Genomic DNA, 18384 nt, shown 5'->3' with positions numbered 1-18384 from the left:
TCTTCCTCATCTTCTGCCTTCTTACGACCCTCTCTTTCCCCCTCTCCTCTCTTTTCCTAATCTCTGTCCGTCCTTGCTCCCCCCTCAATCCCTCGTCTCCCTTGTCTCCCTTCATCTCTCCCTCTCGTCTCTTCCCTCTCTCGCCCTCCAGAGCCCTTCAGTGCGGATGTGTGGGTGATGATGTTCGTGATGCTGCTGCTGGTGTCAGCAATGGCTGTGTTTATATTCGAGTACTTCAGCCCTGTGGGCTACAACCGCTGTCTGGCTGACGGCAAAGGTGAGAGGCCTCAGCTCCACACACACACTCACACACCCAGACACACACACATAGACACAGGCATGGTACCTGTTGGGGGGGTGAACTTCACTATTGTTTGAGGAAGCAGATGTAAACTGTTGCAGACACTTTGTCTTTCAGTCTTCTAGCCGAGTTTCCTCCCTCATCTCTCACTCTTTAGTCTCAGAGCTCTCCAGACGGAGAGGCCAGGCTTAGGTTGAACTTACCTGTGAAATGATACCTTTGCAACAAGTGATGTGTTACTTTGTAATTAAAGTTGGACTTTTCAGGACTCCACAGCAATTCTGCCTTGTAGGAAGTGTAGGGCTCTCCAGATTACGTTTATCTGCATGACAACAAAGCTGCAAGCTGCCAACACAAATTGTTCATACTGAACACAGGCAACTCAAAGCACTTGGTTCATGCTCATCAGATCAAGGTGTTGGTTAAATACTGAACAAGTCATCACTGATTTGAAGCACGAGATGCAGGTATTGTGCAGCCACCCACCTCGACCTCCTCCCCATTATCTCTGTGCACTATGAAGTGGTGGAAGAAGTCCTCAGCTCCTTTACTCAAGTAAAAGTACCAATATAACTTATATATATAATGTAAAAATAGGAATTAGGAAAGAAGAAAGAACAATGTTGTTGTTTTTTGAATGAATCCCGTTCATCACATTCCCTTAATTGGAAAAACGAAATGTTGCCTGTAAGGTTAACCCAGGCAGCAATTACAGTGAATCTAAAACTTGGTAAAGCTAATGGCATGTATACGAGCGCATTTTGTAGGAGACAGGGTTGTCTTTTGGTGAGCAGTGATGGTGTTTTAGTGGATCTGAAAATCACACTTCTGACATGCTAAGCAAAGCAGATACCTGGAATAATAACTGTCCCTCTCTTGTCGTATTGCCTTTTCACAGGCTACTTTTCACCATTTGCGCTGATAAATTGATGAATGAAATGATAGGCCGCTGGTGGGTCATACACACTCCAGGACCAGGACTCCCCAGTGTCTGGTTGCCTGTTGGGTTTAATTTTCTGGCACTTTCTAAGTTTCTGATTTTCTGAATAGCATCTGAACGGGAGAATGTTCAGCAGCCAGCTTGAAAGGATGTGAGACCACCACCAGCACATGAAAGCAGTACAACAGTTTTGGCAAAGACAAAAAAAACAAATCTGACGGTGGAACTGTGGATCCAAATCAAGCCCGAGTCCTTTCTGTCCACCAAATTTCAATACTTTAATCTCTGCTGGTGGAGTCTGCGAATGAGGATCAAAAGTATGTAGAGAACATGGCGGCGGGCAATTTGAGTGTTGGATGAGTAATGCTCCAACTAGTAATTTGCACCAAACAAGCGAGCCCAGGTAGAGCTCTGCAGGTTAATGCTTTCTGTCTGTAACAATGCCAGCGTGGATCGTCTTGTGCGTATTGTCTTTTGCTGTGCATGACGACGGACAGAGACGCACAAACACATTCCTCGCTGACCCAATGACTTCATTCTCCTCCTCCTCCTCCTCCTCCTCCTCCTCCTCCACGCTGCTCTCTTTTCATCATTTACAGGTGTGTCTCACTGCATGGGTTCCAACACCCCTCCAGAGCTGTTTCCTTCACACTGGACCGTCCATTTGCATTCATTTCCATATTTCACAAAATCATGTGTCAGCTCTGACAGCAAGGGGCTAGTTTTGTGTTAGATCTCCTCAGCCAAAAAGATAAAAAACAACAACAACAAAAAAAATCAATGTCTTCCCACAACTCTATCTCTGATGTGGCTATATATAGACCGTGGCTATCTTTTTTTCAGTCCTCTCACCCTTCATGTTCTGGAGAAGATGTACTCCTCCCTAAAGCGCTGTTCTCCTCAGTGTGCCTCCTTGTTTTATCTGCTTGTAGCGCTGTGGGAGTTTGGTATCATGAAGAGTGCGGATCGAAGTTTGGACTGAAAGGATTCGGCGCAACAATGTATCAATGGCGTGACTGCAGATTTGTAAAGTCTCGGCCCGATTCATTTAACCAACTTTCTTGCAAACTTCACAAAGGAGATATTTGGCACGATGAAGCCGGTTTGTCCATGAACAAAAGCCCCATACAACAATACACCCCCACATGCTCACACACACTCTCTCTCATTCTCTCTCACACACTCACACATGCCCACACAAACATTGTGAACCAACTGCTAATCACAGCATAATGGCTCGAATGAACCAGTCTGCTTCCAGCTCATGGATGAATTGAACCAACACAGTTCCTAACTTGAACAAAAAATATATCAATTACATTCACACATACATGTGATATATATATATATATATATATATATATAAAGATATAAGTGAGATAAAACAACAAGAGTCTACAGCCATATTAGCAGCTCTGTGAGACTGTGCAAAATGCTAAATGCTAGCATGGCAACATGCTCACAAAGACCACGCTAACATGTTTAGCAGGTATAATGTTTACCATGTTCCTCAGCTTAGTTTAGCTTGTTAGCATGCTAGCGTTTGCTAATTAGCACTAGACACAGCGGAGGCTGATGGGAATGTCATTCTTTTTGCAGGTATTTGGTCATAAATGAAACAGATAGCATGGCTAACAAGTAGCTGCCAGACCAGGTCACTCTCATGAGAATATATCAGCATGTTGCCTTCTTAAAACTACAGTAACTTTTAGACTGCTGCAGGAATTAAATAAGACTTTCACTTTCATTCTACTGAACAAAGTCACTGCTCAGCTGGAGACCCACCAGTAAAAGCAGGCCAGCTGTGTGTCCCACGCACCCAGGCTGATCTGTCACGTATTCTTCAACCATGGCCGTGTTTCTTTCAGAGCCTCACGGTCCATCCTTCACTATCGGTAAGGCCATCTGGCTGCTGTGGGGTCTGGTCTTTAACAACTCCGTGCCGGTGCAGAACCCCAAAGGCACCACCAGCAAGATCATGGTGTCGGTGTGGGCCTTCTTTGCTGTCATCTTCCTGGCCTCCTACACTGCCAACCTGGCTGCTTTCATGATCCAGGAGGAATATGTGGACCAGGTAACTGGTCTCTCAGACAAAAAGGTAAGATGGAAGCTCCTGATCTCCCTGTCCCCTTCCTCTCATCTGTCCCCTTAATTTGTAAAGTAGATGTTTTATATGCTCCGTCTTCCATGTTTAGTTCCAGAGTCCCAACGACTTCTCGCCTCCGTTTCGGTTCGGCACCGTCCCAAACGGGAGTACGGAGAGAAACATTAGGAACAACTATCCAGAAATGCACTCCTACATGACAAAATTCCACCAGAGAAACGTCAACGAAGCTCTGCAGAGTCTCAAGGCCGGGTGAGAAACACCAGAGTGGTTCATTTAGTTTCATTGTAAAACCAAAGAAAGGAATTTAAAGGATTGCATATATGTTTGAAACTCAAGTCCCTATTTGACAAAACTGTAACCATCATCTAGAGATACTGAACAACATATTTGTTGTTTCGCTTCAGGCACGTATACATCTCTTATTTCAGCAGTTAATTATATTGAAAGCTGCTCATTCTTTAGCATTTCCCGAATAAGTTTTCATTCTGTTGAATTTAAGGGGTTGAATTCAATTGTATTGCAGCAGTTGTGAGGGAATCAAAAGAACGCGTGCAGGTGAACAGCTCCCTGAGCACGATGGTCATTATGTTGTAGTTACGTATCGTAATAAGAAGTGTAAATTGTGGGGAAAAGGTAAAAAAAAAAAAGAATCCTTGCTGAAGCCCCTTGTTTATGTCTTTCCTACTTGTCTTCATGTAAACATATTGTAGCTGAATAAGTCCAATAATACTTTCACTCCCCCTCTTCAGTTTTCATTGAGTGTGTCTTTTCGCCGGTCTGTGTGCCAGCTCCAGCCTTTGGCAAACCAAGTGGAAGTCTATTACACTTATCAGCAGCTTAGTGCTATTTAGCAGGTTAATTGGAATGTTGTAGCTGTGATGTCTGACTCCTAAGTGCTAATTAATTGTAACCTATCTCGCTCGCTCTTTCTCCCTCCCTCTCTTTTTCATTAGCAAACTAGACGCCTTCATTTACGATGCGGCCGTTCTCAACTACATGGCTGGCAGGGACGAGGGCTGCAAGCTGGTGACCATTGGCAGCGGCTACATCTTTGCCACCACAGGGTACGGCATCGCCATCCAGAAGGAGTCGCTCTGGAAGAGACACGTGGACCTGGCCATCCTGCAGCTCTTTGGAGACGGTGAGGCAGCATGCTTTATTCATACATACTGCTCAGTTTAATGCACTCAGCGAACAGAGGCTCCGTCATGCGTACGGTACAGCTGTGCAGATATGATGAGCTGTTTATGTAATTACTCAAAGATGCACCAGATAGTCTCTGAGATGATACCATAATACTTAAGCAGCGAAGGAAACCGAACAGAACTTCTGATTCCCAGCCTTGAAGCAAACATTAAAGGAGAAGTTATTGGCTTATTTTAATGACTCTGGTCAGTGTTTTTATCACTTATTATAAGATTATACTCACCAAGTTAATTGCTGAAATCTGGGAACATGGCAACATCACTAAAACAGAGTCCGATCAGCCAGGAAGCACAAGGGGTCAGACAAGCGAACAAGTTAACGGATGATCTGAACAATTTTATTTGAAGGCAAATCTGAAAGTAAGTGTCTGTGGACTGTGATGGATCTGCACAACTGACTGCTTTGTTCCGAATTGTATCATTGGCCTTTTGTCATTTCTTCCTGAGGGTTTGTTTAAAGCCTGTCCGATCATCTGACTCCTCATATCTCCTAAGAAAACAAGAACCAAGTTGTAATAAACCTGAATTATCCTCTAAGAGCTAATTCTAGGTGCTTGATTTACCCACCAATATGCTATGAACAAATCCTGCCTCAGGCTGTGCTGCAGGGACAAATAACAGTGGCTAAGTTTATTTCTCATGTATATTAGTGTAAAATACACTATTTTCAGGAGTGTCTACTCTAAACTCAGGCAAATGTAGGCTTCTCAGACAGTAAGGTTTTAGGGTTTCACCCACTCCCATCTGTTCAGGATAAGAACTGGTAGAGGGAGGAGGAAATCATTGTTTTTCTAAGGAAGTTGTGTGTCTCTGCAATTGACCACAGTTTTGGTTAATTGGCTCTGCAACTCAAATAATACAGTAATTCCACTCTCATATAATATATAACAAGAAAAGGTAAGACGGTGCTGCTGGGAATATGAGTTGAGATTTAACTCCAACATGGGGGCCCTATGCTTTATGATCACGCTTGCCTTTTATGGGAGACTGTCCAAGCTCTCCAGGGCTTGTTCTTTTGAAACACTTCATTCCTGTCAGCTCTAGCTGGAGCATTAATGAGCCTCACAACGAGCAGGGAATGACATGAAATGTGTTCAAAATGTCCATTCCTAACCTGTATAGTATATGCTTTATGGTTTCCAAGCAAAAACTCCTCATCATAAACAAGTCAAAATGTCACAGACAAGGGCTGCTCGCCGAGTTTATCGACTTTACAACTCTAATTTCACAATGTCCTGTTTTGATATACAGCTCAATTCAGAATGGGTAATGTAATGGAAGTTTGGTGAGTGTGTGTGTGTGTGTGTGTGTGTGTGTGTTGTAGCTAGTTTATTTGGGCATGGTCCAGCGTGTTGTGAGCATCCTGAACCAAGGGCCCTCCGGGGCCCACTATAGTGCGTCCCAGTTAGGGGTGCCAGCATAGCTCCTGGTGTATTTCAACACCGTGTGTGCATGAGTGCACGGGTTTGTGTGTGAGTGTGTGTGTGTGTGTGTGCGCGCACGCTCATGTGAATATGGGTCAGGCCTCTGAAAATGAGAGGGCCTATGTGTGTAAGCGAGAGGGGTGTGCGTGTGTGTGTGTGTGTGTGTGTGTGTGTGTGTGTGTGTGTTACAGAGATAAAGAGAGAGCGGTGCAGAGATTCTGACTATTTATGACACAGGTTTATTTTTATCAACCTACATACAATTCAACAAGAGTGTGTGTATTGTTTCAGACTTATTGATTATAAGTCATTTATATGCTTAACTTACAAAAAGTTGAGACTGATTTGTCTGTGTATGTTTTGTGTGTGTGTGTGTGTGTGTGTGTGTGTGTGTGAATATGGGTCGGCTCGCCGTCACATCCCCTGTGCCGCTGCAGAAGCATTCATACAGGATCCAAGCGGCCCTGTCTCGCCCCTCTCAGGATTTCAATGTCACTATGCCACGCCTCACCATCCACTCCCCTCCTGGTGGCCTAGAAAGCGATCAGACTCACGTGGGGAGCCCAGTGGCCTGGTACGAAGGCTGGAAGGGAGTCTGGGTAGTCTGGCGCAGGCCTGAGCAAAAAATACATCACAGCTGGCGTGAAAAAGAAACGGCAGCTCTGATTGGTGATTCTGATCCGCTGTTGGATAGAAAGTTTTGAAGTCGTTTACAGTACGTGTTGAGTTTAATGACCTTTCGCGCTTGAAACCAATGAAACACCTGTTGCATCATTTCATGAAATGCATCAAAGATGACATTTTTCCTCAGTTAGAAAACTTTTAAAAAATCTGGCTTCTTAAAGTAAATAATTGTGTTCATACTTTGAGTTTTTAGATTGTGGAAAGTGACTAAAAGTAAGAACAGGGCAAACTGGAAAGAGGACAGCAGGCAATAAAAACTGAGCTTTTTTACTGTATCAATCTTCTGTATGTCCTTATTTTATTCCCCTTGTAGTCCACAGAGCTGCGCACCATACAACTAAAGGAATAGTTTTTTGGAATATATTTATTTGCTTTCTGGAGGAGAGTTTGATAAGAAGATTGATACAATTCTCATGTCGGGACGGTAAATATGAAGCAACAGCCAGCAGCCAGTTAGCTTAGCTTAGCATAAAGAGATGCTAACAACCCCCCCTATAATAGCGAATTGTTGCTTTTACACTTTGGTTTTTTTACAGATTAAACAAATGAGATATAACGTGTTAATTAGTGAATTTACATGTTTTGTCATGTTTGTTTCCAGACTTTGTGCTAAGCTAAGCTCACTGGCTGCTGGCTTTGGCTTCATATTTGGTGAACAGACATGAAACAGGTATCGATCTGTCCATCTAACTCTCTGCCAGAAAACAAATTCGAATATTTTCCAAAATGTTTTTGAGAGATTACAAAGTTGTAAAAATCTAGTGTTGTCTCATAAATACAGCAGGTTAGATGGCTCAACTTAAACTAAACACTGAAAAATAATCCCGATGTCAAACCCAAAACAGTCTGAAGGTCCACTTACTAGCTTTTTACAGAACTATCAATTACATCTCATGGTTTTCATCAGTCATTCAGTTTGCTCACTTGTCATGGAGCTACTCAGTTGCCGTCATGTGACCTGCTACAAGTATGGAACTTCAGATGATGAAGATTGTGAGCAGCAGTTGCTGTGGATAAGCTGATAAGTTGCTCTTGAGTTAATTTTTTTGTCAAAATACTGTTTCCAAGATTAAGAATGAGCGTTCGTGTTCAGTTTTCACAGAAGACATTTTGGCATGTCACATTAAGAAAAGCACAAGTGTAAAACATAAAATGAACGACGGCTGAATTCTATCAGAGTTGGAGAACAAGTAAAAATATCTGCTGTAAAAACGCTTTTTGTATTTGTGAGTTTTTTTTTTCAGGTGTTCGTGTGAATGTACTGTATAAAAACACACACTAATCAGTCTTAAACATTATTATGGTTGCTCCGACAACATTCTCAGTCCCCCCGTCTAACGTAATGATTAAAGTCACATTTTTGCATTAGCCTCCTGAAACAGATTCCTCTGAGTGGAGTGTAGGCGTAATGCATTTACTCTTCATTAAGAGTCGCTTTTTACAGTGTTGGACCTTCCTGGCGGTTCAGTGTAACTGCGATGACCTGGATTTGATTCCGGTCAGAGACAACTGTTGCATCCCCTCACTTACTTTCTAAAGTCAGCTGTACAATAAACATCAACAATGTCTCAAAAAACAACATTATTTTTGCATTTTCCAAGTTGTCACTAAGGGACACCAGAGAATTTCCCCCTCTTTCCCTCTTTGCCGACAAAGAAACATTTAGTCAAATAAACACAAATGACATAACAAACAGAAACAAACCCCCAGCAGGTTCACTTCCCTTTAAGAATCAGCCGGCACAAAGCCGTGCTGTTTATACACTCTTTGTCATACAAGTGTCTGTGTTATACGCCACGGTCACGTCAAAACAGCTGCTGTACGGTTGCCTATGTGTTGTTGCCTGCATGTACGTGTGTGTGTGTGTGTGTGTGTGTGCGCGCCTCTCCCTGAGTTTGTATGCTGTGGAGCTTCTCGTTGGCGCTCAGAGGCCAGCCAGTGCTCGGCTGTAAGAGTCGCGCTGACGTGCCGCGACGCCGGCTGAATGTATGATTAATTAAGCGACGCCTGTCCTGCCTCGGCCGCATTTGATAGAGAACAGCTCGTGATGAAACAGAAGGTGACCCACAAAAGAGACCAGAAGCTCAGGGACCAGCATCAGACGCACGGACACACACACACACACACACACACACACACACACACACACACACACACACATAGATGCACGCACATGTTGACACTAAAGCTTTTACATACTGTGTGGTAAACACACAATTATCAACATGTGACCGGCGTGTGTGTTACTCTTTTCCTGTCTGCGTTGAAGTCTACTGCAAAATTCAAGGCTGTATTTCACTTCTAACTCCCTTGACCCCCCCTTCCCTCCGCCTGCCCGCCATCTTCCCTCCTCTCTTCTTCTGTTGCATCATCTCTCCGTCCCCCTGTGTCCTCCAATACCCGTCCTGTTGTTACATCATATCCCTCCTCTCTCCTTTATATTTTGCATCCCTTCCCACTTTTTTTCGCACCCCTTTCTTTATTTCAATTCCCGTACGAATAATAAAAACACTTCTCCACATGTCGTCATCGTGCCCCCATCCCCTGTCTCGTCTCCTTTTCTTCTTCTTCTGTCCGCCCGTGTATCTCCCCCCTTCCTTGCTGTTGCTCCATTAACTCTTTCCCGACCTTCTCATCCATCTCTCCCTGCCTCCTCCCCTCTTCACACCATCTGTTTCTCCCTTCATCCCTCCGTCCTCCCTTTCTTCTGCCCCCCTGTGTCATTACATTTCCTCCCTCCAGGTGAGATGGAGGAGCTGGAGTCCCTGTGGCTGACGGGGATCTGCCACCACGAGAAGAACGAGGTGATGTCCAGCCAGCTGGATGTGGACAACATGGCCGGTGTCTTCTACATGCTCGGTGCCGCCATGGCTCTGTCGCTCATCACCTTCATCTGTGAACACTGGTTCTACTGGCAGCTGCGCTTCTGCTTCATGGGCGTCTGCTCCGGCCAGCCGGGCTTCGTCTTCTCCATCAGCAGGGTGAGACAGGAAGTCCAGAATTACCAGAAAGTAGAGTTTGTGCTCAGACTTCAAAGCTGTCCAAATGAATTAATAGATCATAAATGTATCCATCTGTATGGTAAAACACAGAAAGTAGCATATTTCCTCACTGTTGGAGACACTCTCCACTGAGTACTATCAATCAGCTTGCCATGACTTGTACTTTTTCACAAATATTCTGACTGACAGAATCAGATTGCCAATAAATTCTGTTCAAGACAGAGCCAGCACACTGGAGCTGAAGCATTTCGCACCAGGCTCGTGTTTTTAAGCATCGAAATCAAGCAGAAGCCCGGTAGTATCGCACTTTGCTACCTGCCCTTCACTTTCCAAACTTTGTAGTGGCTGATGCTCCGCCATCTTTGCCTGTTGTTGAAGTTTAGGGTTTCAGCTTTGAGTCTATGTAACTTTTGAAAGAAGAGAGACGACACATGTGAAGTTGCCCCAGCTCAGTTCAATACGCTCAGGAGGTTTGCTGCTACAGCCTCACGTGGTCTGGTGTGACCATTAGCTTATGGTGGCTAATGTTAGCACTTTAGATAAGAATTGCTGCGTACCTGACATTTTTGACTTTGACTTTGACCAAGATCTCGTAATAGTGGTTAGCACACCCATCTGATAAATCCTGATCCTTATTGTCGGCACTCTCGGTATGAATGAAAACACCCAAACTTGATCCTCGCTTTAAACTATGATCTTTCTTCATATTATAGATTATACTTTGTTTGGGTTAGTGCACGATACGGCAGCCAAAGTCACCAACAACTAGCAACTACACGTTCTCACTGTAAGTGTCTTCCACTAACAAAACATCCAAACAGGTTATAATTTACCGCTGCGCCGCTGACTCCTCCTCGCCTGTAAAGTCACCTTCATTACTTGTTTATTCATCCCTACATCATCAGCTTTACTGTTAATGAAAGTGCTTTATTCCTCAAGGCTTTAGCTAAAATTGTAAATGAGCATGTATCCCACAAAGCAAACCAAACGCTCACTTCCAAAGTATAGACCGATATAGGAGTCTTTTCCTTTTGTTTTGCTGCTCAGGCCTCTCTGACGTCCATGAGGTAAATATTTACAAAATGTTGAGCCCAAATCAATATTTCACTCAACCAAAAATTGGCCACAGAACCGGAGAGGGTAGATTACTGGATCCCGGGGGACCAAAGTCACCCCCGAGGTATTTGATTTGCATTCCAATTGTTTTGACATGGCTTCGGTGTAATTCACTGCGTGCCTCTGAAGGTGAACCGCTGCAGGGCTAAACCACGTGGCTAATTTACAGCAGAGAGCCACACACTCCCTCCCTCCATTTGATATGCTGCTGCGGCGCCGGGGCTGCTTGTGCCAAGAAAGCAAGACTACGAGGGGAAAAAAAAAAAAGAACATAACACTTTCCCCTCTCTGCTCTAATATTACGCTCCAGTGCCCAACTTTGATTATTTTGTATGGTGTTAATTTTATGTTGCTGCCGTCACCTTGTTTGTGGTTGTGTGTGCGTGTCCGCGTCTGTTTGTGTCGAAGGAGCATAAAATGTCAGTCGCTGCAATGTCAGTTGACTTCTCATTTCCAAAGACAGGCAGCTTGGTGTTGTTTTTGATTATTACATCATTATAATTTGTATGGGGAACTGGATCTGAAAGCAATTACGCTTTGTGTAACATTCAGTGATTGCTCTCATTTACAGAAATTACCTCTGTCTTTGCTGCAATGTGACAACATAAATGAACGCCGCGTGTCCACAAATGCAGCCAGATGATTCAGTATGTTAAAATATTCAGCGGAAATATTCATTGAGAGTGTTCATTTGCATATGTAGCACAGAGCTCGGGCATCGCGAAACAACAACAGTGGAAATGACAGTTTATTATCTTTCCCACAATCCTCAGCCACAGCCTCGCATTGTTTCCTTTTCATTTGCTCGAGTGTTTTCTCTCCAGCCTCGGCCTTTTCTTCCTTTTTTTTTCCTTTTTTTTTTTTCTCCCTTGCTCTGCCACTCAGATTGATTCGGCTTTTTTAATTTCACAGCATAATCCAATAAACTTTATTGTTATTGCTGCAATTAACATTTAAGCTGGGTAGTGTAAAAAATGAGACATCTGTCACGGTTGGCGTGAGTCACGTGGCCGCGGTCATGGCTTCACGGTCGTTTAACGTTCCCTCCCTCCGAGGGGCTCAGTGGCTTTGTGAGCGGCCCTCCCTCGGCTACCTGCTCCTCCGGGTCCCACCTGCAACACCGAAACAAATTAATTATATCGATTCAAAAAGCCTCTAATGACTTTAGAACAGTAAATGTATTAGAGGTTTAATCACTCCTCTTCTCACAGCCCTCACGTCACATCATTGCTAAGTCCATTTGCATTTAGCACCACATACTTACACCACACACAGGCGGCATTAAATTATGAGCTGCAGCATGTACAGTAGGCACATTGTATGCAGTCGTACATAGAGGGCAGCTAGTTTTTTGTTGATTTCCTGCCTCTCTGTACCAGTGTAATCACTTATAGATTTTGCCGTGATCCCCTGGTGGATTGAAAATTGTTAGGAACCCTCAGGCCACAGTTATTGCTATTCACACATCCTGCCCAAATAATCAGCTCCTGTAGCACTGGGCCGGCAGCAATCTGCCAACTGTTACATTATGTGGGCATGTGGAGTAGACAAAATCTGCTGTTGAATACGAAGCAGCAATCACTTTGTTAAATGTCCGAGATTCGGTGCATTACAGTATTAACTTGTTGTTCCTGGTTGTGGTTGTTGCTTATTTGTATGTATATATGTGTGTCTGCCTGAGAGAAAGAGCTTAAAAAAAAGTATTTATCCCGATGTTGCCCTCAAACGCCATCCACGCTCAACACAACACCACCACACCGTCTATACAGGCAAAAACCTAATTGGGTGGGGCGGGGGGGGGGGGGCCATCCTAAGATTAAGGTGGATGCTTCAAGATGGGATGGTGTCCTCGATGTCATGGGAGGGAAGATGTGACAGATTTGGCAGCAGGTGGGGTGTAATCAGGAGAATAAAAGAAGAAAAACAAAAGAGATGAAGTGATGACAAATTATATAAACAGGCAGATGGAAAAGAAGAAACACAGACGAGACAGAGAAGGACCAGATAAACATTGAAAGATGGTTTTGTGTGAAAAAAAACAAAAAACCCCAGCAACATCACGCCGGTGGGCGTATACATTTGTCCTCCACTTCAAGATTCCCATCCAAATCCCATATTTCTCCAGAACTGTTGAGTCATGTTGTATTTATGTTAACCTCTCTTGCTTTTAGCCACTGTCAAGCTTTACATACTTGGCTGTTAACAGACTGTGAAATTGAAAGAAGTAATAACACTATCTATTAAACTGGAATGAGGGATGAAGGCCTTTTTGCTGCAATGCAGGCACTGTCCATGTAGCTAATTAACTACCAGAAACGAGTGGCTGGGGAAGAGAGAACTAAGGGTCAACGAGTCATATTAGCAGAGGAAAGGGGGAGGTTGGGACAGCAGAGAATATTTGACAGCAGGCTGACCCCTAACCTCTTGGCAGAGACCTGACCTCTGCAGTGGTAAGCAGGATGGAGGTCAGCTGATCTCTGATCTGTAACAATGGCCAAAGCATCCCTTCATTTCCATAGCCATCTACAGACGTCCAGAAAAACTGAGCAAAATCATTGTTTGGAATTGATCTGATCCTTTACCGTCCCCATCTGTCATGCTGCTCCACGTTCCTCTGCACATCCATTTTTATCTGAATATTGTATCGCACATCACTGAATGCAAATGGAGCAGTTTATCTTTCTGTCGCTGTAACGCTCAGCCAGTGTCTCCTTGGCTCGGCCTCCCTCTTCGGAGGGGTTGTGCTGTGGCCTGTGGCGTTGGGCGGTGGTGGAACTGAGGTGTTTAATAACTGCTGGAGGATATTGTTCAGCTGAATTCTAATCACATTGATTCAAGGTATTGACCAGTGGGACCCAGGGTTTTTTTTTACAGCCCCTTTGCCTTTTATCAATCAAACACCATCCAGCTACACTATCTTCGTACTGTATGCTCACTTGCACTGTCTCACATTATCTCCCGCCAGCTTATATACTACATGGTGTGACATGGGTTTGAAAAAAAAAAAAAAGATTTGAATACCATTTTCTGTATCTCTACATGTTTTTTTCACATTCCCAGCTACTTAAAGGCAACCTATTACGATTAAGATGACTGTCATGCTTAGTTCTGCCAAAAAGGAGGTAAATAAACATCAGAAAAAGCTGTCTTACTCTCTGTGTGTTTAACCCAGAATCCTACTGAATGTCACATGCTGTGGTATTCAATTAGGTATATAAGCTTTTTTTTTGCAGAGTAGGACTGGTATATTTATTGCACATTATCTGTCAACAGATAATATATATATAAATATAAATATGAAATATATATAGCCTATAACTTAAGAAGTCACACAGTGTCAATAGTTGAGATTACTGTAAGTTAATTCTTTTGTTTATGTTCAAGTCCAGTGTCTAGTACTCTTACCTATTATGAGGAATACATTATGATTATACATTCTTACTGTAACGTTGTATAGCCACCATCTCATATTATTTAATTTAGTGGCTTATATAGGAACGTAATCCTTCTTACCTTCATGTATCCATTCTTAACTTTTCAATTAATCAATGACAGACTAGAGATTAATTTATCCAACTTGGCTGTTTACTTAGTGTATCGTTAGAATATTGGCCACTAGAGAGGTACCATAGCGTTTCGCTGGATTAAAAAACGTGGGGGGGGGGCATGTTCCCCCTGTCCCTAGTGGATGTTACACCCAAGGATGTTTATCTGTTTTTGCTTACTATATACTGTATATATTCAGCAAGGTATTGACAGCATCAGCAGAAAGGGCTGTACTCACTTTACGTCCTCCAGATTCTAAAAAGCGTGGTGGTCAGGACTGAAATGTAAATGTATGTACAACTGCAGTATTATGTTTTGTCAACTTAGAATACAATATTACTGAATAATAATCGTTAAATGTACCAAATGTTTGAAACGTTCCCCCTTTAATGCCGCCTCTTGCCTGTATTTCCCCCACACAGGGCATCTACAGCTGTATCCACGGGGTGCAGATTGAGGAGAAGAGCAGCTCGGCATTGAACTCCCCATCAGCCACCATGAACAACACCCATTCCAACATTATGCGCCTCTTACGCACCGCCAAGAACATGGCCTCCCTGTCAGGGGTGAACGGCTCGCCACACAGCGCTCTGGACTTCATCCGCCGAGAATCCTCTGTTTACGACATCTCTGAGCACCGGCGCAGCTTGGCGGGCCACTCGGACTGCAAGCCACCTTACCTACCCGACGACAACATGTTCAGCGACTACATCAGTGAGGTGGAGAGGACGTTTGGCAACCTCCACCTGAAGGACAGTAATCTGTACCAGGACCACTACCTGCACCACCATGGCTCAACACTGGGGCTCAGTGGACCTCCTCCCAACAGGCCCCAAAGTTTGGGCAGTGCTAGTTCTCTGGAGGGCGGCATGTTCGACTGTGACAGCCTGGGTGGAGGGGTGGCCCCTATTTTCACCACCCAGCCCTGCTCAGCACTGACCCACAGAAACATGAGCAAGTTTGACCTGCTGTCTGGACAGACTCCTCCCTCAGGCCAGAGCTTTAAGGGAGGCCTGCCAGACCTGTATGGGAAGTTCTCCTTCAAGGGAGGTGCCTCAAGTTCCACATACATCCCTGGGCATAACTACTGTGGAGGGAGAGGGGATGACGATGGGAATATACGTTCGGATGTCTCGGACATTTCCACGCACACAGTAACTTATGGAAACCTGGAGGGTAATGCCAAGAAGCGCAAACAATACCGTGATAGCCTGAAAAAGAGGCCGGCCTCTGCCAAGTCCAGACGGGAGCTGGACGAGATTGAGCTGGGCTACAGGAGGAAGCCCTACCACATCAGCCACCACCACTACCACGGCCACCGCTCTACCTCCCCACCACTTTTGCCCTCTGAACGGAAGAGAGGAGGAGGTGGAGGAGGAGGAGGAGGAGGAGGAGGAGGAGGAGGAAACAATGATGGGAACTCTTATGTCTTCAGAGAAAAGGAGAGCGTTAGGGATTTTTATTTGGACCAGTTTCGGCCCAAAGAGGGCGTGCCTCAGTGGGAACATGTGGACCTGACAGAGGGCCCTGTGAATAGAGATGGAGGAGTGGGGGCCTGCACCTCCCTGGTTCCAGTGGACGACTTTCTTAAGAGCAAACCCAAAAAGTCAGATTCAAAGAGTGGGGGAGGATCTGGACTGGCAGGAGGGGAGTGGGAGTGCAGGAACTGTCGAGCTAGTGGCGGAGGAGGGGGCAAGCAGATGTCCATGCATGGAGGGGGTGGTGGAGGGTATGGTTGCGGGTCCTCGGGAGGTGGAGGAAACAGCCGCCCCAGCTCTGCAACCTGCATGCGCTGCGAGGGCTGTAAAAAGACAGGAAACCTCTACGATATCAGTGAGGACAACAACCACCTCTTGGAACAGATGGGGGGAGGGAAAGGTGGGGGAGGAGGAGGTATGGGCGCTGGCCCTCAGTCTCAACCTCAGGGCCAGCAGAGGAGGAAGGGTGGGTTAGGCAAACCACTTAGGCGGCAGCACTCATATGACACATTTGTCGACCTTCAGAAAGAGGAGTCTGGTGGGATGGGAAGTTTGATGGGGGGTCTAGGGGGAGGTGGAGGGATGAGTGGCGCAGGCATGGGAGGGATGCTGCCCCCACCCAGGAGTGTTAGCTTAAAGGAGAAAGAACGCTACATGGAGGGCACCAGCCCCTTCGCACACATATTTGAGCGTCACGGGGGCTCGGAGAGAGAAAGGGAAAGAGACAGGGACCCATTGTTTTACGGAGGTGAGGGCCGGAAAGGACCCGGCTCACCATTCGGCCTGTTCAGAGGCGGCGAAGGCCTCCACCGCCGCTCCATTGGAGAGAGAGACATGAGAGACAGGGATAGGTCTTTGATGGAAGGAGGAGGTGGGGGAGCGTTCTCTTTATCCAAATCTCTTTACCCGGACCGGGTAAACCAAAACCCCTTTATACCCACCTTTGGCGATGACCAGTGTCTGATGCACGGAGCTAAACAATATTACATGAAAAAGCAACAGCAGCAGCAACAAGTTGCCAAAAACAGCCGAAGTGACTTCAGGGGCCAGATGAGCACGGCGTCCTATCTGCCAGCGTCTGCCACGGCCGGGGTTATGTCCAACGTGGCCCCCCGGTTCCCAAAAGAGCTCAGCCTCGGTGGAATGAACCACCACGGCTCCATGCTGGGGGTCGGCCCCCCGCGTCCCTTCAATGGAAGCAATGGCCATGTGTACGAGAAACTCTCCAGCATTGAGTCTGACGTGTGAGAGAAAAAGGGGGGGGGGAGGAGCGGACGATGGCGAGGGAGAAGGAGGAAAGGAATAGAGGCGTGTAGTGTTAGGAGATCAGGGATGATTTTAAAGACACTGTCCACACACTGCAACCCTAGCCCATATTGGGACAGCAAGGTGAGGAAAAAGAGGAGGGAGGAAAAGGCCGAAAGGGAGAGACTGTGAAATAGAAAGAAAAACGGGGGACAGGGAAAAAATCTTGATTTTGCAAGAAAACCTGGGTAAAAAAAAATCAGGACATCGTGAGGAGGAGTGGGATGTTAACCCTCTCTCAGAAATGGCCAAAGCTACTCTACTTTTATGTCCCACAACACAGTCAATTAACATTCCCCTCAACATCACAAACGCACTCAACTCAAGTCCATCATTTCATCCACCAGTGAAGCAGAAGTCAATGTACTTGGCTATTATCGCAAAAGAGGCGCCACCTCGTCCTAGTTTGATATTGGACGCGTGAGCCTGGTGCGATGTGATGGCTGTCTGAGAGCTCCCACTGGGCGCTCATGAGGAAAGACGGCGAGAGCGGAGAGAGAGAGGAGTGGACTGCCCATCTGCCCCTGTGTCACCGCGGAAAGGAGACATTGTCACGTTTACCAGAGCCGCGACACAGGAGATGACTAGTGCTTCTCTCTCTCTCTCTCTCTCTCTCTCTCTCTCTCTGGAAGGAAGGAAGGAAGGCAGCCTGGCCCGTCCATCTCCTCTCCGTCCTGCACTCGTCCCACTCTTCTGTTCTCCCTCTCTCCTCTTTCTCTCCTCCTCCTCACCCCTAACGCCAAAAGAGCCGATCTTGTTTGCTATGAGAAATACAATCATGAATGATAATAAGATATTCTTATAGAAAAAAAAAAACAGGGTATAAGAACAACAATAATATTGATAACATTGTGAATAACAAAGATGTTAGTACTGATTATGATAACACTGCTTATGATATCACTAAGTTTTTTCTTGTTTTATGTTCTGTTGGTATAATATCTCACTACTGTTTTTAGTATCTGTAGTTTTATCCAGTCTGCCCCCGGTGGCAGCAGGAAGGTTGTTTTTAGTTCAACCAACAAGCCAGAAAGACTGAGTCCTTAACTCCTGTTTCTTCTGTTTTCTGTAGAATATTTTACTCCATGCATTTATTTGCTCCTTGTGGAAAAATCAGGATCTCGAAGACACGTTTAGAGCTGACAGATCCTCATTTGATGTTTCAAGACATTGCAAATCAAGTGCACACACACACACACACACACACACACACACACACACACACACTTAAACACACACAGTTTTTTCGTCGGCCTGAACTTGTGTTACTGTGAAC

At 45.2% G+C, this 18384-nt stretch overlaps 1 protein-coding gene across 1 annotated transcript in view; it reads left to right on the top strand.

Annotated features, from left to right (window-relative positions):
* The window catches only part of grin2ba (glutamate receptor, ionotropic, N-methyl D-aspartate 2B, genome duplicate a), an 81030-nt gene extending 63979 nt beyond the window's left edge, over positions 1-17051 (top strand). The window contains exons 9-15 of the mRNA XM_070922680.1: positions 152-277; positions 3110-3339; positions 3437-3597; positions 4302-4489; positions 9404-9642; positions 14748-15693; positions 15724-17051. Of these exons, the coding sequence (XP_070778781.1) occupies positions 152-277; positions 3110-3339; positions 3437-3597; positions 4302-4489; positions 9404-9642; positions 14748-15693; positions 15724-17051 (3218 nt within the window). The remainder of the gene's footprint in view (positions 1-151; positions 278-3109; positions 3340-3436; positions 3598-4301; positions 4490-9403; positions 9643-14747; positions 15694-15723) is intronic.
* The last annotated feature ends 1333 nt before the right edge of the window (positions 17052-18384 follow it).

Source organism: Enoplosus armatus, chromosome 17, assembly GCF_043641665.1.
Source record: "Enoplosus armatus isolate fEnoArm2 chromosome 17, fEnoArm2.hap1, whole genome shotgun sequence".
NCBI classification, from domain to species: domain Eukaryota; kingdom Metazoa; phylum Chordata; class Actinopteri; order Centrarchiformes; family Enoplosidae; genus Enoplosus; species Enoplosus armatus.
The sequence above is the reverse complement of the archived record's forward strand: the minus strand, read 5'-3'. Positions and strand labels throughout refer to the sequence as shown.